Source organism: Pseudochaenichthys georgianus, chromosome 2 (genome assembly GCF_902827115.2).
Source record: "Pseudochaenichthys georgianus chromosome 2, fPseGeo1.2, whole genome shotgun sequence".
Taxonomy (NCBI): domain Eukaryota; kingdom Metazoa; phylum Chordata; class Actinopteri; order Perciformes; family Channichthyidae; genus Pseudochaenichthys; species Pseudochaenichthys georgianus.
In genome coordinates, this window is record NC_047504.1 from 6,933,238 (window position 1) to 6,956,449 (window position 23,212).

At 44.1% G+C, this 23,212-nt stretch overlaps 1 protein-coding gene across 1 annotated transcript; it reads left to right on the forward strand.

Annotated features, from left to right (window-relative positions):
• Window positions 1-392: 392 nt before the first annotated feature.
• Window positions 393-22,782, forward strand: ahr1b (aryl hydrocarbon receptor 1b). The gene is made up of 11 exons (XM_034099671.2): window positions 393-845; window positions 1,404-1,591; window positions 9,742-9,827; window positions 11,612-11,701; window positions 12,632-12,758; window positions 12,953-13,089; window positions 14,755-14,960; window positions 15,046-15,155; window positions 16,215-16,356; window positions 16,448-17,666; window positions 19,798-22,782. The coding sequence occupies exons 1-11, from the start codon at window positions 805-807 to the stop codon at window positions 19,942-19,944; spliced, it is 2,493 nt and encodes an 830-aa protein (XP_033955562.1). The 5' UTR covers window positions 393-804; the 3' UTR covers window positions 19,945-22,782.
• Window positions 22,783-23,212: the final 430 nt, after the last annotated feature.

A 23,212-nucleotide genomic window follows, 5' to 3' on the forward strand; every position in this document is an offset into this window, starting at 1 on the left:
AAACTGCTGAAAAACAGGGACCTTTCACAATTTAAGATGTATAAAAAACACTAATATATCCTATAATATGACATATTCACCGCCTTTACCTATATTAAAATATTCATAATACATAGGAATTGTATTACTGAGGAAAACAATCCAAATGTTTATGTTTTAGTTTGTCAAACAATTTCATAAAATGACACAAAACATATATGTTTGTTAAAATATTTTTTAAAGCAATATTTTTATATAACAAGTGCTTTATACTACTATTTCTGTAGTGTTTTTTAATTTGTGTTAAAGATTAAATGTACAAAAAAAAGTCAGCCGTTATTTTTGACGTGACGTAACCTTTGACCCGATGCGCGCTCCCGTCTTCAAATCAGTTCCCGGGGTGCGCGCTCTGGTTGAGTGAGAGCAGTAGAGAGAGGAGAGAGAAGAAGACGGAGAAAGGCGAACGACATTTAACTTCATAACGTTTTAATTTGAACATGTGTTGGGACTGAACTACGTGCGCAGGATGTGGGTGTTAAACTGAGGTTATTTTTTAGCGGAACCCTTGGGGAATTTAACCCAGCGGAGGAGCGCCATGAACGGGATAACCGGAGTGACAGTGCTCCTGTGACGGTCCGGTAATAACACTTCGACAGGGAGCTTTACTGGGTCTGTTTGATCGTCTTTCATACAGTGAATGATTCACGGTTCTGGTTCCTACCACTGCTACTGGATTTTACTCTGCTGAGCTTTTTATATTTACTTACAAATTAAGAGTTTATGGATATTCTCCAGCTTCACTGTGAATAAATCGACGTCAACAACATGTATGCTGTAAGGAAAAGAAGAAAACCGGCCCAGAAGGGGTGAGTTTGTGTCTTTTTTTTTACGTTATTTCATAAAAAGCTGTTATTTTCATCAGTAAATACATGTATTATTTCGTTTAATATATTATTACAGTTAATAACATTAATATATCAGGTCTAAATATGTTAAAAAGCTATATTTTAGCACTATACAGTAGCTTGACTGATACCTGTTTTTCTATGGCTGATATGCCAATATGGATTCTTGAGAATATTAAAAGTTAATGAGATTGTCATTTTAATCCGCATGAATACCTATTGGCTATATGGCACACAAAACTCCCAATGCTAGATCATAATTGGTGAATATAATATATGTTTTAGACTGAATCTCAAACCCAACACTGCTATATTTTTATATTGTCATCAAATGGAAATATTCTGGATGTCTTGGGCATCCTTTTAATGACATGTCCTCATTAGTCTGCCTCATAATTGAGATTTCTTTGGAAACATTAGGATTTAGACTAGTACGCCCTATTTGTGACCCTCCTGATGGGAATATCATTATTTTGATATATGAAAAAAGTGTTAAATAACACTGCTTATTCTGTCCAGAGCCAAACCGGCCCCAGCTGAAAGTGCCAAGTCCAACCCGTCCAAACGGCACCGGGACCGCCTGAACTCGGAGCTGGACCGCCTGGCCAGCCTGCTGCCCTTCCCCCAGGACGTCGTCTCCAGCCTGGACAAACTGTCCATCCTCAGGCTCAGCGTCAGCTTCCTGCGCACCAAGAACTTCTTCTCTGGTAGGAAACACAAGATTACATTGAAATATCAAAGACAAGAGGGATCCCCTTACTGCAGGAGGACCCTGTATTGAGAGTACTTGGATGCAGGTACTCCACAGAGTAAAATGTGGATAAACACCAGGTTTATGATTATGGGGGTGTGTTTTTGATGAACAGTCTAATAGGATGTTTAAAAACTGGTTGCAGGTGTGTTTCCAGATTCAGCTTACTGTATAAATTAAGTATTATGTTCTTTTTGATTATCTTCCCTATAAAGTTGTCTATTTGAAAGTCTTTCTACAGCGCAGGTAGCAGGTCACACATCAGTTAATGCATCAGAGGATGTTGCATTAGTAAATAACAAAACGGGAGGCGCTAAAATACTCTGGCACTATCAGTAGTGGTTTAGAAATAGTGACGATGGTGAATCTTGAACTTGAGAAAGAAAATGAAGCTGGGGTATGTCAGTGTGTGTCTTTAAAAAAACGGCTGCCTACTGAAACACTGAAATAGCTCTTCACACCTCACACACAACCTGCGGACACTCAGGCAGAAACAGATTTAGAAGTCAAAGAAAGAAGGTCAGGGAAAGACTGTGAAAATGAATTTGATAATTCAGATCTATAAAGACATCTGAAACTTGGAAGTCATTAATCATGTCCTTCTGGTTTTCTTCATATTTGTGCTCTGATATCCACACAGCCTCTCAGCAGCTGCTTGCTTTCAGAATTCAGTCAAACTGGGCCTGGAGAATTCATACAACCCCCCCCCCCCCCTAAAAAATAAATATCTTAACGATCATGAGAGGTCGTGACCTATGTGTCTCTCTGTTTAAGAAGAATAAAGTGGCTTTGTCGAGGAGTAAGCAGGCTTACAGGCATAACAGATGGATTTTAGGTGTGTGTGTGTGTGTGTGTGTGTGTGTGTGTGTGTGTGTGTGTGTGTGTGTGTGTGTGTGTGTGTGTGTGTGTGTGTGTGTGTGTGTGTGTGTGTGTGTGTGTGTGTGTGTGTGTGTGTGTGTGTGTGTGTGTGTGTGTGTGTGTGTGTGTGTGTGTGTGTGTGTGTGTGTGTGTGTGTGTGTGTGTGTGTGTGTGTGTGTGTGTGTGTGTGTGTGTGTGTGTGTGTGTGTGTGTGTGTGTGTGTGTGTGTGTGTGTGTGTGTGTGTGTGTGTGTGGCCTAGCATTACTATACTTGTGGGGACCTAAATCTGTTTACACAGTCACGTGTGGGGACTCGCCTCCCTTTTGGGGACACATTGGAGGTCCCCATGAGGGGCATCATTAATTTTAGGGTGAAGACTTGGTTAGGATTAGGGTAAGGGTTAGGCATGTGTTGGTTATGGTTAAGGTTAGGATAAGTCTCCAGGAAATGTAATGTCCCCTGAAGTGATGTATACATTGTGTGTGTGTGTGTGTGTGTGTGTGTGTGTGTGTGTGTGTGTGTGTGTGTGTGTGTGTGTGTGTGTGTGTGTGTGTGTGTGTGTGTGTGTGTGTGTGTGTGTGTGTGTGTGTGTGTGTGTGTGTGTGTGTGTGTGTGTGTGTGTGTGTGTGTGTGTGTGTGTGTGTGTGTGTGTGTGTGTGTGTGTGTGTGTGTGTGTGTGTGTGTGTGTGTGTGTGTGTGTGTGTGTGTGTGTGTGTGTGTGTGTGTGTGTGTGTGTGTGTGTGTACTAGCATTACTATACTTGCGGGGACATACATCTGTTTACATAGTCACGTGTGGGGACTCGCCTCCCTTATGGGGACAAATTGGAGGTCCCCATAAGGGGGATCATTAATTGTAGGGTGAAGACTTGGTTAGGTTTAGGGTTAGGGTAAGGTTAAGGGTTAGGGTTAGGCATGTGTTGGTTATGGTTAAGGTTAGGATAAGTCTCCAGGAAATGCATGTAAGTCAATGTAATGTCCCCTGAAGTGATGTATACATGGTATGTGCGTGCGTGTGTGTGTAGATTTGCTGTGAAAGGCAGATTGTAAATCTGTCCAAACAGCCTTCAGAAATCCCCAAATCTCCCAAGAGAGGAGTTTAATTTACTACAGGAGGATCAAAACAGCTTTTTGAAGAATTGCTTCTACTTCCAGGACACATTTCATATGTATGAGATGCCTTTTTTAAAACCGTCTTTCAATATTTACAACTGGGAGAGTCATAAAATGTTGTATTGTAATATTTATGTTGTATTGTTGTATTGTAAAATCTGTACTTAAATACATCTCTCAAATGCCAGTTCAAACTGTCAGAGGTGTCAAAGTGTGTATTTTCTTCAGTGATTTTTTAGGGATGCACGATATTGGTTTTTTGAAACCGATACCGATAACTTCCTGCTTCTCAAGACCGATACCGATAACCGATAATATAATATATATATATATATATATATATATATTAAATGTACCTGTAGTTTTTGCACACCTGGTGGTAAAAAAGAGACTAGTAGTGAGCAAATGACATGAGCATTACTACTATGAACAAAACAAAGCCAAGAACAGTTCTGACTATTCAAAGTGACCATATTTATTTTCCCAAATAAAGTTCTTGTCTTTTTCAAAAGCCTCGTCGATAGGTAAAAGCCCCGGTGCCTTTGCAGCTGGCTTTGGATTCGCCGCTAGTTTAGCAGCGCAGGCGTCTTCGTACGCTTTGAACACACCATCGTAGCGATGGCGATGTTTCAGGCGACTAATCAGGTTGGAAGTATTATAGCTCGTTGCCTTTTTCCCTCCTCGTGGAACTTCTGCATTGCATTTGTTAATACAAATAGCAAGCGAACTATCTAACTGTGAAACTTTGAAATAGTCCCATACTACCGACGACATGTTTGTTTACGGCCCGTCCACACAGCGGCGTGCGTTGACACTTCACCATTCACTTTGAATGGGGTGACGTCACTTTTAGCCGAAATGCATCGTGGGAAGCGACGTGGAGCGTAGCTGGCGTCGCTCGCTGCAAAAGTTGAGCAATGTTCAACTTTTGACGCCTCGGCAGAAGCGTCAGCCAATCAAATCATATGCCAGTACAAGCTCTAGCCAATCAAACCGCTGCTTGTGTGTCAGGGGCGGGAGATTCATGTGATTGGTTGTTGGTCGAGTTTCGGACACGCCCGCCGGCAAGCGTCAGCGCACGCCGCTGTGTGGACGGGCCGTTACTGTCCTGGCTTCACGGCCGCACACCATTTACGTCACAGCCAGGCATGAATTAGGGAACGCTGGATTTGTGAAGAACTCCCCTCTTCCTAAACCACTAATACCACAGTACTGGCAAAACGGGAGGAGCCGAGTGAAAAACAAGCGCCCCTCATCCCAATCCCCCCACACCGCAGTATATTTTTGGTTTTTTTTACCCAAAAAATATATTGTATATTATCGGGGCTATTAATACTTTTATCGGGTTTATCGGGATGACGTCATAATTCCTAATATCGGACCGATAATTATCGGGCCGATAATTATCGTGCACCACTAAAAGTAATATCTTTGCATAATAATTCCCAAGACCTATGTTTAGTAAGTTGTTAATAATTGAACAGGCTTCCCACAATAATCATCCTTTTAGCAGCTAAATCAGTGAGTTAATCAGGCTTTAACCTGAGTGTCTGCTTGTAAACAGACCTGCAGACACTCCTCTGTACAGGAGGTGGACCCCTTGCTGACCCCTCCCGCATGGTAACGTCTCTATACACCCTCACAGTATAGTAGGTCAGCTCCTCTCGCCCGTGGCCACTAGTCGACCCCTGTCCCAGAGTCTCTGGGTAATGGAGGTCTGAGGAGATGAAAGCCTTGTGGAATAAAAACACTGCGGGATTATCCACTCACAGCCGCTTTACAGGGCGAAAGGGGGGGGGGGGACACAGGCGCCCACTTGTAAACTTTTGACTCCTAAAACCTCAGAAAAATTCAATGGTGTATTTATTTGGATCTTTTCTTCACAGAGCCGAGTTAGAGCTAACTCTAGTCAGCCCCCATGGTGGTGTCACTCTCTGTTGGCATAGGGAAGAAGTAGGCTGGGTTTAAGTGAGGTGACGCAACAGGAAACCATTTCATGTATTGGGGAATGGTGCATTTCTGTGCACTCGTTATACCTAAAAGATCCTAATTAACTCGCACAAATGTTAAGTAATGTCTCGTGTGTGTGTGTGTGTGTGTGTGTGTGTGTGTGTGTGTGTGTGTGTGTGTGTGTGTGTGTGTGTGTGTGTGTGTGTGTGTGTGTGTGTGTGTGTGTGTGTGTGTGTGTGTGTGTGTGTGTGTGTGTGTGTGTGTGTGTGTGTGTGTGTGTGTGTGTGTGTGTGTGTGTGTGTGTGTGTGTGTGTGTGCGTGTGTGCGTGGCCTAGCATTACTATACTTGTGGGGACCTAAATCTGTCTACACAGTCACGTGCCTCCCTTATGGGGACCAAATGGAGGTCCCCATAAGGGGAATCATTCATTTTAGGGTGAAGACTTGGTTAGGATTAGAGTTAGGGTTAGGCATGTGTTGGTTATGGTTAAGGTTAGGATAAGTCTCCAGGAAATGCATGTAAGTCAATGTAATGTCCCCTGAAGTGATGTATACATGGTGTGTGTGTGTGTGTGTGTGTGTGTGTGTGTGTGTGTGTGTGTGTGTGTGTGTGTGTGTGTGTGTGTGTGTGTGTGTGTGTGTGTGTGTGTGTGTGTGTGTGTGTGTGTGTGTGTGTGTGTGTGTGTGTGTGTGTGTGTGTGTGTGTGTGTGTGTGTGTGTGTGTGTGTGTGTGTGTGTGTGTGTGTGTGTGTGTGTAGCCTTTATTTAACCAGGTGAAGCCCCTTGAGATCAAAAGATCTCTTTTTCAAGGGTGACCTGCAGGACATTAGTTACACATGTAACATAAAAACAACAGAACAACAATAAGGATGACATACAACATAATGTACAGTTTACAAAACTCTATTTACAGTGACAGGTACCATGAGTATCAAACAGCAAGTCACCCAGCCGAGTTTTAAAATGCTGCAGGGGAACCAAAGTGCTCAGTTTTAAACAGGTTTGCAGACTGTTACAATTTAGTGGAGCTGCACATCTAAAAGCTTTCTTCCCTAAGACAGTCCTAGCACTTGGCACATTTAATAAAACAACATCATGAGATCTCAGGCAATACGTACTTACAATTCGTCGAGAGATCAGAGAGCAGATATAAAAAGGTAGTTTACCCAACATGGCTTTATAAATCAACATGTACCAATGACCGAGCCTCCGTACAGTTAGTTAGTGTGTGTGTGTGTGTGTGTGTGTGTGTGTGTGTGTGTGTGTGTGTGTGTGTGTGTGTGTGTGTGTGTGTGTGTGTGTGTGTGTGTGTGTGTGTGTGTGTGTGTGTGTGTGTGTGTGTGTGTGTGTGTGTGTGTGTGTGTGTGTGTGTGTGTGTGTGTGTGTGTGTGCGTGTGTGCGCGCGCGCGTGTGTGCGTGTGCGCGCGCGTGTGTGCGTGTGTCCACATCTGTCCCTGTGCAGTCAGCTGCCCAGCGCTCGGAGCAGATTAGTGGTGACTTATGTAGTAATGAATCATTGTGTTTTCTATTATATTAGTCCCTACCTCTGTTCCATGCTGCTTCCTCTCTGTTTACATCTGCATCTTATATGTCACAGTTATTCAAGCTGTATTGTAGAGAACACAGAGGGATAGAGAATGATTAAAACAGCAGAATAAAGCGTTCATAAAGCCTCCTGAATATTTCAACAGACACATTGTAGTTTCTGCTGATGATGTTGTCATCCAGGGCCGCGCTTTGCACTCGGTTGAACCTTTAAAATATTTATTTTGGTGGTGGCGATGAGCGGCAGGATTAGACGGGTCATGGTGGGTGGGTCATCGTCCTGCAGACTGACAGAGCCACGACACCTGCTTGTGGTTCACCTTTTGGACACGTAGTCTAGTCTTAGTCTACATGACATCTTTCTGTCGTTAAGGAACTGAAACTTAGTGAAAACGTGGGCAAATATTAACATTATTCGTCTAATAATTAAAGCTTGGTTCTGGATATTTCTCTCTTTTTCTCACATTTTCTTTCACAGGAAGCAAATTTAGCCCTGAAACTTTGGGTTTTTCTATTCATCAGTACATTTATGACCACTTTTATCCTCATGGATTGATCCGCAGAGTCCTTTACTGTCTTTTCCACTCTAAAACCAAAATATATGAACTTTCATTTGAAAATAAAACTGAAAAACAGCAGGAGATCTTCATATTTGATGATGGTGAGTAATCGTGCTTATTATCCTCGTTAAATGTGAGAATGTGCTGCTGCTTACATACATTTGCTGAATTCTCCAGGCCCAGTTTGACTGAATTCTGAAAGCAAGCAGCTGCTGAGAGGCTGTGTAGATATCAGAGCACATCAGCGTTTGGCCAAACAAAGGACATGATTAATGACTTCCAAGTTTCAGATGTCTTTATAGATCTGAATTATCAAATTCATTTTCACAGTCTTTCCCTGACCTTCTCTCTTTGACTTCTACATCTGTTTCTGCCTGAGTGTCCGCAGGTTGTGTGTGAGGTGTGAAGAGCTATTTCAGTGTTTCAGTAGGCAGCCGTTTTTTTAAAGACACACACTGACATACCCCAGCTTCATTTTCTTTCTCAAGTTCAAGATTCACCATCGTCACTATTTCTAAACCACTACTGATAGCGCTGCATTATGTGAAAAATACTATAGTATATATTTTTAAATCATGATGTTTAATCTAGCCAGCAGTAAGTACAATTAGTAAATATGGAGTATGGAGCTCGCTCTCCTCCTCTGTAGTGAGTCAGAGAAGCGTCTGTTGTGATGTTTGTATTGGCTGTTGGTGTCCTTGCCGCCCTGAGTTGTGCCAACAGACGTCCCTCCCCCCTCCCCAAGCCTCGGGGTGTTTTTTCTTGCCGCCGGCTCCCATTCATGACGTCAGGGCGCGGAACACCCCCCCCCCCCCCCCCCCATCGCCATCCTCCATGACTCTCAATTATTGATGGTGGACATGTTTTCCTGCTCTCTGCCCTGTGAGCACGCACGCACGCACACACACACACACACACACACACACACACACACACACACACACACACACACACACCATGTATACATCACTTCAGGGGACATTACATTGACTTACATGCACTTCCTGGAGACTTATCCTAACCTTAACCATAACCAACACATGCCTAACCCTTACCCTAATCCTAACCAAGTCTTCACCCTAAAATGAATGATTCCCCTTATGGGGACCTCCATTTGGTCCCCATAAGGGAGGCACGTGACTGTGTAGACAGATTTAGGTCCCCACAAGTATAGTAATGCTAGGCCACACACGCGCGCACACGCGCGCGCGTGCACACACACACACACACACACACACACACACACACACACACACACACACACACACACACACACACACACACAGCATGGTGAGGATTTAGTTTTATGTTCAAAAAGCTTTCATACTGCCTGTGCTGCAGCACCTCTTTTCACCCTCTGTCTGAAACCAGAGCCCAGTCTGCTCTCATTGGTTAGCTGGCCGGCTCTATTGTGATTGGTCAACCAATTAGAAATGTCCCGCCCCTTAGCCTATCACGTACAATGTGTTGGGCCGTATTGATCTGTGTGAGGAATGTGGGTCGCGATCAGAAGAAGCGTCTGTATTGTCCGCCGCTCACAGACTTCCTCTCCCATTAGCGTCTGCGCTGCGGCGGCTGCAGAGGAGCTCTTTGTTTCCTACACACACTCGCTCACACACACACTTCAGCCCCCGGAAGTCAAAGCCAACGTGTCTTTGTCTCCGGGGTCAGAGGTCACTGATGAGCCCTGCGGTCTGCCTCACTGTACGGGACATGTTTGGGTCACAATAACTGTCTACAAGCCTGCTAATGATCAGTGGTTTTTATGTTTGTGTTTGCGAGCTAAGGCTACAAAGACCGGGGTCAGGATGAAACTACGTAGGTGTCCTCGCTTGAATAACCTTATGAATTTAAAACGTAACTGTATTTTCATGCCAGAATATTTATTTAATGATGTGTTTTAGCAGCAAATCTTTAAGATGCAGATTTAAATCCGTAGATTCAAGCTAATATGTACAGTAGAGTATCAGTCTAGCTGTGTGACGTGATTGAATAGACTTGCTTTTAAGAGATGTCGTGGGTAAATGATAGAGAGATATTATTACTCGCTAACTGATCCTCTCTGTTCCTCTGTCTGCAGTGACTCTGAAGAACCAGCTGAAGAAGAGTAGTGATGAAGGCAGAGCATCTGATGGGCACATACCTGAGGGGGAGCTGCTGCTGCAGGTCAGTGACGATATATTTACACTTCCATTATCGCTACACATGCTTTACTGATCTGCTTTATGCTGTCTTTAATCATAGCTACGTGTAACAGATGTGTTTCACTTTACAAACATCTGGACTCACTCCTCTGTATTTTGTATCTGGATTTATATGACACGCAGTGAAGTCGCTATCCTCTAACCACTGAGGCTCTGGGTTAGTCATGGATTGTTTTGTTTTTCAACAACGACAGCGGGCTGTTTAAGGTCAGCTGTGATGGAGGAGAGAGCGCTCTGCACAGCAGGAACACGGCAGAAAAGACTTGTTCACCTCTGACAGCACAGAAATGCTTTTTGGGAGCGATCAATATGGGTTTTTTCACTTCGATATCACACTATTATAAGCCAGTCAAATGTTGGTGTGGGTTTTCATTCTCCCCGTAATCCTTATGGAGCTTTTTATGGAGCTCATTGCTTATCAGTCCATCCCACAACTTCACTGTTTCAGTTCAGAAACTGCTGTAGAAAATGCAACAAAAGGCAAAGTAAAGAAGTAAAGTAGTAGCTTCCTGTCTTCCTCTCTTCCATTACAGACGCCGGACCATGAATTATACAGAGCCGGTGAACACATCTATTATTGAAGGAGGGGGGGGGGGGTGGAAATGAACTAAAAGCATTTAAAATATTCCTTCATTTTTCACAGTATATAGAAGCAAATCTTTAACACACTCCTCATACGTTCATATCTCACAGAGCTGTTGGTGTGTGAGCTGGGTTTCAATGTGTGTGTCTTCTTCTGTGGTGGATGCTGAGTCCTGTTAGCTCACATTGTGTTGTCAGGTGGCAGAGACAACAAACACATGAAGCTACAGTAAATATTTATACACATGCCACTGCACTCTGCACTGTGTGTGTGTGTGTGTGTGTGTGTGTGTGTGTGTGTGTGTGTGTGTGTGTGTGTGTGTGTGTGTGTGTGTGTGTGTGTGTGTGTGTGTGTGTGTGTGTGTGTGTGTGTGTGTGTGTGTGTGTGTGTGTGTGTGTGTGTGTGTGTGTGTGTGTGTGTGTGTGTGTGTGTGTGTGTGTGTGTGTGTGTGTGTGTGTGTGTGTGTGTGTGTGTGTGTGTGTGTGTGTGTGTGTGTGTGTGTGGTCACATGCTACATTTATCAGGTTTTTTAAGATTAGATCCTAAACCAATCTGGTCACGGTATTTTCAGTTTTAATCCTGATTCTGATCATTTCTGACTTCATGTGATTGGTTTTAAAATATGTTTTAAATGGGAAATGTAAAGTGTATCTCCAACAGCAGTGACATTAGTCATTAGTGTCTGCTCAGATGAAGCCCGTCTTCCTCACCCTCCTCCTCATCAGGGAGGTGTGGGCGGATGTTTTTCGCGGTACACCGCTGTGACTCTCGGCGGTGTCAGGCCTCGGTGTCATCACCTCCTCACCGAGCCCCGAGGCCGAGGAGGAGTGGGGATGAAGATGTTAGTCACCCTGTGCTGACTCCTCCTCCTCCTCCTCCTCCTCCTCCTCCTCCTCCTCCTCCTCCTCGTCTTCCTCTCTTTCTGCCCGGGGAGAAGTCTACTTTCTTTTGTCCTCTTTCTTCCTGGTTTTGGAATCAAATACAGAATGAAGTGTTTTGCGGATGAAAATGACTTTAAATATGTTTTTATTCTTTAGCGCTACCATTGGGTTAGAGACCCTCTGGTGTCCAAAGGGACATTTCAACTGTCAAATAATGAGAAGAGTGTTTGGAATAAATGTTTTTTGTGTTATTATATATATTTTCCTGTGTTTTCTGTGCAGGCCCTGAATGGCTTCGTGATGGTGGTGACAGCGGACGGAACCGTCTTCTTCTGCTCTCACACCATCCACGATTACCTCGGCTTCCACCAGGTAAAACTCAAAAACACTCTCTTTACCAACAAGCAGCTTGATTGCTTTATGGCAAGTGAACGCATCGTCCTAAGTGACCTCAGGATCGAAACAAGCTCACATATAGAGCGAGAGCTTTAATCCAATTGGCTCCTCAACACACCGCCACTCTAATCTCATTTCAGAGAACGTGATTATCAAATTTTACAAAGTCAGTCCCACACACACTCACATAAACACAGACACATAATGCAGAAGCAGTATATAAACACACACACACAGCCTTCAACCCCCTTTCTCACACACACAGGTGTAAACATCACCCCTCGTTTCCCCGTCCACCTGAGGTGTGTCACCATGCATTTACCAAACGGACCTGAGTGTGTGGTGAGTCGCCAAGTCGCTGAGTGTTGGGAAACAAAGCCACTGAGTGTCAGCGCTGTCTTCACACCAGAAAACAAGACGCCGTAGGGGAAGAAGCGCAGCCACTAAGGAAAGACACAGACGTTGTGTTTTTATCTACTACTGAGGAAGGAAACATTTATAGACGGACAGCAACCTGCAGATTAATCACTAGAGTAAAAGAAAAAAATGATAAAGCTTCAAAATAGAGTTGAAAATTGGAACAATATTACATTTGAACAGTTTTCAATGTTATGCCTTAAATGAAATATAATTTAGCTTCCCATTTGTTTAAATTCTTCCATTTTCCTTCAAGGTTCGTACAGTACAGTGTTTCGAGTGAAAAGTGACTAACAATAACTCCCCTTCTCATTTTTCTGTCTTTATTATTTCATGTAAGTCATGCCGGGTTGGGACAGATATCAGGCTCACAGCAGGTCTTTGGTTGGGTTCCAACTATTTGAATTACATTTGCAGCAACGCTTGATTTCTTTGGCTCAGCTTCAGGTCCAATGTTTAAGGTTATTTCTCATCTTGTTTTCCTGTCAGACTGACGTGATGCACCAGAGTGTGTTTGAGCTGATCCACACTGAAGACCAGCAGGAGTTCAGGAGCAACCTGCACTGGGCCCTCAACCCTCCCAGCAGCCTCGGCCCCCCCACAGACCCCTCAACAGGTCTGTTGACTGAAGTCTTCTGTGTATTTATTTATGTGTATGCCCTTAATTTTCTTTATTCTTTTCCTTTTTCTTTATTTACTCATATTTATATTTCCACATTTATTTTCCCATTCTTCTACAGATTAGTCATTTTAATCTCTCTTTTATAACCATCATAAAGACTTATATGAGTTATAATTGGATGTTCTCAGATGGCGAGTCGGGGTCCTCCTCTTCCTGTCTGGTGAGCTACACCCCCGAGCAGCTTCCCCCTGAAAACTCCTCGTTCCTGGAGAGAGGATTCGTCGTCCGCTTCCGCTGTTTGTTGGACAACTCCTCCGGATTCCTGGTGAGACAACACACACACACACACACACACACACACACAATAATAACAATGCTTTTTATTATGTAACACATTTGACGACATTTCCCTCAGATGTTATTGTGATTTACAGACATGATTATTGATATACATATATAGGGAGACTGTGGCTCAGTGGGTAGTGTTCTGGACTTGGAATCAGGGGGTAGCATGTTCGAGTCCCACTGCAGTCAGCATGTCGTTGTGTCCCTGGGACACTTGACCCCAAATTGCTCCTGTGGGGATTGTCCACAGTATTGAAAGTATGTAAGTCGCTTAGGATAAAAGCGTCTAACAAGTGACCTGTCATGTAATGTACACTCTCCCAGTGGAATATAGTGATAACGTTTTATCCATATTTGAGGCTCATGGTGTGTTCAGGCGCGTTGTGTCTGCTGGCAGTATGGCGTGCCACCTCAGAGTCCCTGAGTGATCAGAAGCCACCACTCAGTCCTGTAATCCGCCTTAAAAGAGCCTTGGGGTCGTGGGGAAAAAGGGCCTTAATCCCCCCTGAGCAGAGGGGAAACTTGCTTAGTCAGGGTGGCTCGCTCCACACTCACACACTCAGCTGCAGATGAAGAAAACTCTTGGGGGTAAAAGAGAAAAACCTGCTGGGAAAAGTGAGCAAGGCATTGCAACTCTTCAATAAAAAAAAATAATGGGCGATCAAAATAAACTGTATCTTAACTTTTCCAGGAAAAATGCCACATTTTAACTATTTTGATATATTGATAATGTATGTGTTTTGGTCTGCTGATCAGACCAAAGAAGGCATTTGAAGACGTTTCGATGGGCACATTTAAGGATTTTAGATTCAATATTTGTGACTAGAAAAACATCTAGCGGATAAAACAAAAGATTTCAACACTGCTAATTATTGATGGAATGTTTTTTTAAGAAAATATATGCTAGTGATTGACCTTTTTGTATGTAAAGGAAAGTTCACAAAGTGATCAGGTGTGCTTCTTTATTTAGTTTCCCCTAAAAACTGAAGTTAGGATTTCCTCACTTTGCTAAAGGAAACTGCAGCAGCAGCCGCTCTGAAGGGGATCGAACCGGCGTCTCCCTCCTGCCTCCTCCCTGTGTGTTTGCGTGAGCATTAAGCAGGTTTCTGCTTCTGTCTACCGCTCGCTATGGCTTTGTTTTTAGTAATCCCTCCTGCTATTCAGAGCTAGATTCCTGACATCACGGCTGCAGGCCTTTAAACCCACAAAGGTCAGTTAACCAGCGCTAACGGGGGGGGGGGGGTCCTCACACGGGATGCCACAGGGTGAGAGCAGGACAGGAGAAAGTGTTTTCATTTTCCAAGAAATACGAAATACTCACCCAACTTTTGGTATACTCTTTAAATGACGATAGAAATAGAAGCGATCATACATAACTGTCACAGTATCCACACAATGACACAGCAGACAAGGTTAAAGGGTACTATTCAGGTTCATATTAGTAGTTTGTGTATGTTTACAGACTTACAGCTGGACGGTTTCCAGCAGCAGACACCCAGAGTGTTGACAGTGCACTGAAGTGTTTTGGCTCTCTGCCCCCCCCAGCAGGATAAATAAGACGGATGAGTTTGGACAGGGAGGAAGGAGCAGCTCTCACTCAGGGAACTCCATGTCTCAGAGTCTTTCTCCTTTCACTTTCTCTCAGGCGTTGAACATCCAGGGTCGCCTGAAGTTCCTCCACGGTCAGAGCGGGACGCAGAGCCACGGCGAGGGCAGCACCCCCCCTCAGCTCGCCCTGTTTGCCATCGCCACGCCCCTCCAGTCCCCCGCCATCCTGGAGATCAGGACCAGGAACATGATCTTCAGGACCAAACACAAGCTGGACTTCACTCCCATGGCCTGCGACGCCAAGTACGTACCCTTACACCTCACACATGCCGTTTATTCGTGTTGCTTTCAAATCAATTGTCTAAAGTGTGTATCTGCTGGTTTTCAGGGGTAAAATAGTCCTGGGCTACACCGAGGCGGAGCTGAGAGCTCGAGGTTCTGGTTATCAGTTCATTCACGCTGCGGACATGCTGTACTGCGCCGAAAACCACGTCAGGAGTAAGTCTGGAGTTACTTCAATATAAATATCAGTGGATTCAATTGGTAACTCGGCCAAGCAGCTGGGCTTAATCTACTTTCATGAAGCTTTTTTAGACTTTTAAAGACAGAAGGGATTCTGAATACTGTAGTTGTTGAAGAGCCTTGAAAGAATGCTGTATTTTCTAGAATTAGGGGGAAAAACTGACTATTTTGTGCATGTGAACGTAGTCTCTGAAAAGTTTGGGATAAGGGGGGCTGCTCACAGTGATTTTAATTAAATCTTTATTGATTTACAAATATGTGACATGTGCAGCTTCCTCCCCTCTAGCATCAGTAGTTGTGTATTGACCCCGGTTTATGTTTGGATCAACATTACATTTGTAACACATGCACAAAACAAACAAACGCTGTTAGTGTGTATATGTTTGTTTGTTTGTGTGTGTGTGTGTGTGTGTGTGTGTTGGTGGAGGGAATCTCCGAGCGAGAGTCAAGTGTCCTACTTACCTCGTGTACCGGATGACCTGGTTAGTCGTAACCATGGCGCCCTGAACACCCGGCAACCAGACTCGCTCAATCACAAAGACACACAGTGTATACACGTAGTCATGCATACAGAACGGAAATATATGCATATGCATTGGAAAACATACAACATAGAGACATGCATGCTCTGATGCACACACAGATGGGAGGCAGGTTTCCAAACAGCAACACAGACATGATAACAACACAGGAGGACATTTCATCCCTCCGATTCGGAGGAAATGTAAACTAAATGATGGTTGTGGTTCTCCTGAACGTGACACAGTTTGATGAGCTTCACCGTGAAGCTTGTTTAGAAAGTAGACGGCACGGAAACACGACCTGTACCACATCACACTGACACAGAGCACTGCGGCGTCGAGAGGAGGAAAACTGTGTGTTTCTTAAATGTGTGTTTTAACATGTAGCCGAAGTGAACCTCAGCATGTCTGCACGCCTCGCTGAGCTAACGCAGTGTGAGAGCGCCCTCACTGCGAGGCGTGCAGACATGAGCCGCCGCGACACAGAGCTCTGACTTCCTGTCTGATGTTTCAGTGATGAAGACGGGCGAGAGCGGCCTCACCGTCTTCAGGCTGCTCACCAAGGAGAACCGCTGGAAGTGGGTGCAGGCCAACGCCCGGCTCGTGTACAAGAGCGGGAAGCCGGACTACATCATCGCCACGCAGAGGCCCCTGGTGTGAGTGGAAGAGCAAATTGAATATCCTAAGAGTTTTGTACCCGGTTTACCTTTTTTGCTCATCTGTCTGCTTTTTATCTGTATTTCGCAGGGAGGAGGAAGGCGGGGAGCACCTGAGGAAGCGCTCCATGCACCTGCCCTTCACCTTCGCCACGGGAGAGGCGATGCTCTACCAGACGGGATACCCGCTGCACGGCTTCCCCGACGCCTTCCAGGGCAAATCCAGAGGCAGCAAGTCAAAGAAGGGTAAGCTGGACAAGAGCTCCTCCGAGGACCAGGACCCGAAGGGGCTGCTGGGAGCTCTGATGAGCCAGGACACGTCGGTGTACGTGTGCCAGCCGGACCCCGAGCCCAGGATGTCGTGCCACAGCGGGTTTTTCAGCCAGCAGCAGGACGGGGAGGGTTTTGGAGGCTTGATGGGGGGAGACAGCTGGAGCCTCACCTCTAACGTGGAGATGGGGGGAGGAACCACTTTAGGATACGACCCGCTGCTGGCCACTCTGGACTCTCTGTCTATAGACGGGGAGGAAACGTGCTCCAACAGCGAGCTCTTCAGCGCGTTAGAGAACCTGGGCCTGAACGCCGAGGACCTGGAGCTGCTGCTGCTGGACGAGAGAATGATGCAGGTGGAGCTGGGCCCCCACCACGTCCCCTCGCTCAGTGACCTCCTTTCCAACAACGAGATCCTCTCCTACATCCAGGACTCTCTGGAGAGCGGCACAGAAGGAGACTCCGCTCAGCCAGGCTCCCAGCAGGCGGCGCTCCCACCGGCAGCTCCACCCATCATGCATCTGTCGCAGCAGATGCAGCAGCACATCAGTGCAGGCGAGCTGGGGAAAGCTGCCCAGATCACAGCGGACAGCAAGACTTTAACTAACGGGCACTGGAACCACCATCACCACCACACTGCGCCCAAAGCCTCGCATCTAAACGGTGGACATAAACATCAGCCGGACTCCAGTCAGCAGTGGCAGCTCCAGCAGCCCTCGCTCCACCTCCACTTCCAGAATCAGCTCCCAACAAACGGATCTTACATCACAAACGGACACTCTGCCTTCCCTCCCAACGTGGAGGCGGGATACAACAGCATCTCGGCGCTGAATGGCGTCTCCTCTGCGGACGTCTGTCACTACCAGAGTTTGGTGACTCAGCACAAACACCAGCAGCCATGTTTGTCCCAGTGTCCGGCGCAGAGCTCCACCCTGGAGCTGGAGCAGCTGCTGGGTCTGTCCCCCCCGCAGCACAGCCTGCAGACGTTAGAGGCCTACAGCATGTTCAACGGCAGCACACAGGACTCCACACACAGCAAGGTGAGAGACCATGATGCAGCCACAGAGTTATGTTAATAATGCAAGGTGTAAACACTTAGATATCAACAGGTTTTTTATTGAGCCCACATGGTGAGATCTGGATAAAATGACCCTCTGTAGGTTTAATGTTTAGATTCTAGAGTTGTGTTTATAATGCAAGTTTAAAGGTGTCAATAATGTCAATATATTCCCTACATGATTGAGCTTGGTTATTAATTTCCTCCAGGAACAAAAATGATTTTACAGACCAATCTGCAGTCACATTTGATTATTATATATTTTCCAAAGCCTCAAGGACAGAAATAGATTTGAACACACACTTCTCCTCAGGACTGTTTTTAGTCTGTTCAATAAACACTCCCGATCTGGCGTGGAGTCTGCGCTGCCCTCAAATATCAGCGAACATCAACAAACCCTCACCCCTTCACCCGCGCTGCGCTCTTTCACTGTCATGGAAATAGATTTTTTTCCGAGTCAGCACACAGAGGCCGCGGGCCGTCGAGGAGCTCAGAGGAGATTCTGGTGATGAGAGCCGACGCGCCGGGTAAATAAGACGAGAGGAGAGATGGGTCAATGCCATGTACTCTCAGGATGAGTCTGCAGAAGAAACTCTGATAGATTTTTATTCGATTTCAATCAGGCTGAATGTTCCTGCAGTAAATACAGTGTGAAGTTCTACACTGGCATCAAAAATACATCAAATACGCTTTATGTACACACAGAAGTTATTTCATTTTGAGTGTCGTCCATGGTGAGACAGACGAAGGTTAATTGAAGGTGTTCTAGGGATATTGTAATGGTTCTTTTAAAACCAATCAAAAATGAAGGTGGTCCAAATATTGAATCCAGAAAATTGCAGATAAACTAATAAATACAAAAGGTTTAAGCTACAGTCCATTATACATGTTAAGCTCAATTACTTGATATGTTCATTAAGAAGGAATATGTTCAGCCTTTCTAAAACAATAGTAGTGATCCTGCTGACTCACCGCAGCTTAAACTCAGATCCCAAAAACATGATTTGTTTTTTAATGAGACTCAAGTTGAGGGGAAGCAGGAGTTCGTCTTTGAAGTCTAACAGAAACCTTTCGCAGTAATGACAGAGCAGCGAGGGCTGGGGAATGTCATCCTTAAACAAAATGAATCGTTCAGAGTGCAGAGGAGCTGGAGGTCTGCAGAACTTAACGAGGACGATCAGCCTGGCCAAATTAAAGTTTGGAGCAGATTCAAGCACGAACGTTTCAGGATCTGCACCCCTGTTCTATAAGGCCGGTTCAGTTTAAATCACACAACTGCTTTTATAAGGAATATATTTGATCAATATTGTGATAAGAGAATAGATAGTGTCGTCAATTTTGGATCTTGAAATGATGTGAAAGCATATGTCAACCTATTTACATTGCAATGTCGGCCAAAAGCATCTTTATACATAGTGATTTTCTTTCTATTCTCCAGTCCTACTAGGGTTGAATTGATAACATAACTTTACATCAGGGGTGGAGCTTTGATTGTGTATGGTAAGAACAAGGAAAACACATAAATAATCACCTGAAAGCTCCAGACAATCTTTCACAAGACAAGAATATCCCATTTTGCGCCCCCTCCTCCTCCTCCTCCTCCTCCCTCCTCTCCTTCAGTGTTATTGTTGGCCGTTGACATATCAAATGGGAGATAATGAAACCTGAGAGAATGGGGGGTGAAGACGAGAGGGTCGCGGTGAGAAAGCGAACATTAATAAAAAGAATAAGGTCTGCCCCGGCAGGCATCCAATTCATCCTCCTCTGTTATTCTTCAGGGTCACTGGCTTGCGCTGAAAGCAAAATAGTGGCAGGCCGAGCACTGAGGCGTGCTGACCTACAATCTATCTGTTGTCATTACCTAATGCTGAGAGCACTGCACTGTGGGGGGAAATACACTGTGCTAAAGGGAGGCGGCTAAACACTGATCTGACTCCCAGAGAGAGGATGAGTTATGATCATCTCAATGAATACACGACGTGTTTTCTTATGTAGGAAATCAGTACTCGGAATGGAGCTATTTACATCAAGATGCGGCGCTTTGGCTCAGTGATTAGATAGAAGTAAACTAACACCATAGATACATCCTGACAATGTGGCGTCTTCTTCCACAGCTGGAGAACGGTTGCCTCCTCGCCGCCACCAACGCAGCGTACATCCGGACGTGTCTGATGCCCAACGGAAACGGAGTGACGACACACCACCTCCCCGACCCGCTGCCCGCGCTGCCGGACCCTCAGAAGTCTGGATTCTTCCTCTGAAAGGATGAGGAAGAGTAACTGAGGGTGTGAAGACGGAAAGGAAGGTACACAAGCAAAGACAGACCAACTCTTCTTGATTTAACATTAAAAGAGGGAAGGGAAAAAGGACTTTATATCCGGTTTCTGCCTTGGAACCGATAAGGCCGCTGAAGGAAGATGTTTTTATATCCGTCACACTGCGTATTCATATATTGGTAGTCGTGCGATCACTGAGTTTAATTTCATGTTTGGAAAAGATTTGTGTTCTTGTAGCCAAAACTCATCGCTGTCTGATCTGTATGTACACACTGGTAAAGTCCGGAAGAGAAGAGTACGAAAGCAACCGACCCAGGTTGATAACATAATAAATATTAATGTCCCTTATATCTTGCTGTAAAAGATAGACTTCAGCGAGGCGGGTAACTTTATTAAACTGGTCTCTATGTTATATTAAAATAACTGCAGTTAACAGGCTAAAAAAAACACCTATGGAGATTTTATAACATTTTCATTTGTGTGTGTGTGCAAATAAGACTTTAACTTATGCTGCGATACATGATATACCGGTAAATGAAGAAGCTGCTGCACACTTTCTTTCCTCGTACGCGGATGTTAATCATATAGAGAGAGAGATTTGGACTGAATACCAACAGATATTACATGTTTGTTAGTAGATGTACATTAGATGTAGGTGAGTAGATGTCCTGGTGCTTCAACTAAACAGCATTTCATTCTTATGTATTGTTGATGAGATTCAAATGGATGGTGAAGATCAGAGCGTTTTATTGGTTCCTCCTGAAGCTGCATTTAGCCGCCTCGAGGTCGACACGATGTTGTGCACTTACCTATATTAGAGACTTTATCAGAGGGTCTGATTTGTCCGTCAGCAGGTCTGAAATCAAAGCATTTTTGTTTCCTGAGCAGAGACAGTGTGAAATGTCCCATAATGCCTTGTTTCACTTCCTCCTCCTGCAGAGTGCATTTACAGCACACAGTCATCCATCAAGGAAATCAGTGTAAATAATAGATTACAACATTACAATTATATGTGTGGGGATTTAAAGTAAGAGACTCAAACCAAACTAAGCTGTTCAGACATTATACATTTCTGCTTCATGCAGGGTTTGAAATGTCCTTCTTTATTCGTACTGTAATTAATAACAAACCAGATAAGATAACAAAATCAAGAATCATAACCACGTCCATCAGTGGGAAATGCTGCGTTCATGTCACGTCAGATTCGCACTGGATACATCTATTAGTTAATATATCAATAACGATAAATATCCTGATATATATATATTTATATTTAGTTGGTTACTTAAATTAAAATGACAAATGAAAGGTATTTTCTCAATAAAACAACTTGAGTACAAAATGAACATGCAATAAAGGCCTAGATAATCACGAAAGGAACAATATAGGAAAATAAAAACAAATTTGTAACGGTTTTACGAAATATATTGTCATATCAGCCAGCCTTAAGTCAGATGTTACGTAAGTAACATAAACGGCTTCTTAAAGGTAGGGTAGGTAAGAATGGAGAAACCAGCTCGAGTGCGCTAGAATTTGAAAGTACACAACAGGAAAATATCTGCCTCTTCCTTCAGACTTTCTTACAGAGCCCCTCCTCCAACGGACGCACACATGACCAATGAGGGCACGAGATAAGTTTGTGCACAGATGGAAGGTTGACAGGCAGGTAGGCCATCCAGTTACTTTAGCCGGGCCGGCTCAGATGATTGGTCGTGCTTTTTACAGCGCCACGGCTTCCACAGATGACATTTTTTTTATGTATTTATTGTCAAAGCATTTAATATATTCATTGCTATCGGATGTTAAGAGCATTCCATGGAATATAACAAAAAGTGTTTCTGAAGTGAATTACCTACCCCACCTTTAACTGGAAATATTATTTATTAAGTAAATTGTTGTTTTTTTTCAGATGAAGACCAATTAATTAACTTTGATTTCAAATCAAAATTACAAGTTACACTTTGTTACTTTGTGTCTGATTTTGACCAATCATTTCTCATCCAGCAGAGTTCTGATGTGACTTGAACGCAGCATTACTCACGGTAAAACTAAAAGGTGCAAAAGCTGGACGACAGCGTTAGCATCTAGCATTTAGCTCGGACTCAGAAACCAAAAGAGAAACGTGTGACCACGCGTGTGTGCCGTCGTGTCTGCATAGTTGAATGTCTGTAAAACATGAAGCTTTTATTTCACTACAGAAAGGTGCTTATAAGATATTTGTGGATTTTGGTAGCGTTAGCTGATGAAGACACAACTTTAAAATGCATTTACAGATTTGCCTCTTGTTTTTGTTTTTGCAATTTTTTGTAAACCTTTCTTATAAAACAGAATATTTAAACCAGTGTTGAGATCAAATCCTGTATGAAAGATTATAAAATGACAATCCTTTTACAAGGCGCTTAAAAAAAAAAAAAAGTGTGTGTGTGTGTATAACTCTATGGTACAGTATAATTGTTTTGTAATGCTGTTGTTGCAAGCACTACTTTAAAATCACCACTCTTACAAACTCTTTCTCCAGCACTGAAAGTAGTCTTGTGGTAAAAAAGCATTTTCTGACTCCATGTTGTGAATATTGTTCCGAGAGTCTTGTGTTTTATATTTACGTCATGTCACTTTAGCTCAATACTTAAACGGTGCCATAACGTTACTTCAAAACGCTCAAGCTTTTATTTTAAATCCACTCCGTCCATTTAATAGTGTTTTATATTTTCATTGTTTTCTCAGCCATTTGGAGTCAAACTTGGAACCAAACTCTCCGTAAGCTGTCTTGTGGTTCAGTTTTTTAATTCTCCAAGCACACAGACTTTATTTTGCTACTTTTATCACTGAAGGTCTAGCTAAAGCCCGTCTTCCTCACCCTCCTCCTCATCAGGGAGGTGTGGGCGGATGTTTTTCGCGGTACAAAACCGCTGTGACTCTCGGCGGTGTCAGGCCTCGTGGTCATCACCTTCCTCAACGAGCCCCGAGGCGAGGAGGAGTGGGGATGAAGATGTTAGTCACCCTGTGCTGACTCCCTCCTCCTCCTTCCTCCTCCTCCTCCTCCTCCTCCTCTCTCCTCGTCTTCCTCTCTTTCTGCCCGGGGAGAAGTCTACTTTCTTTTGTCCTCTTTCTTCCTGGTTTTGGAATCAAATACAGAATGAAGTGTTTTGCGGATGAAAATGACTTTAAATATGTTTTTATTCTTTAGCGCTACCATTGGGTTAGAGACCCTCTGGTGTCCAAAGGGACATTTCAACTGTCAAATAATGAGAAG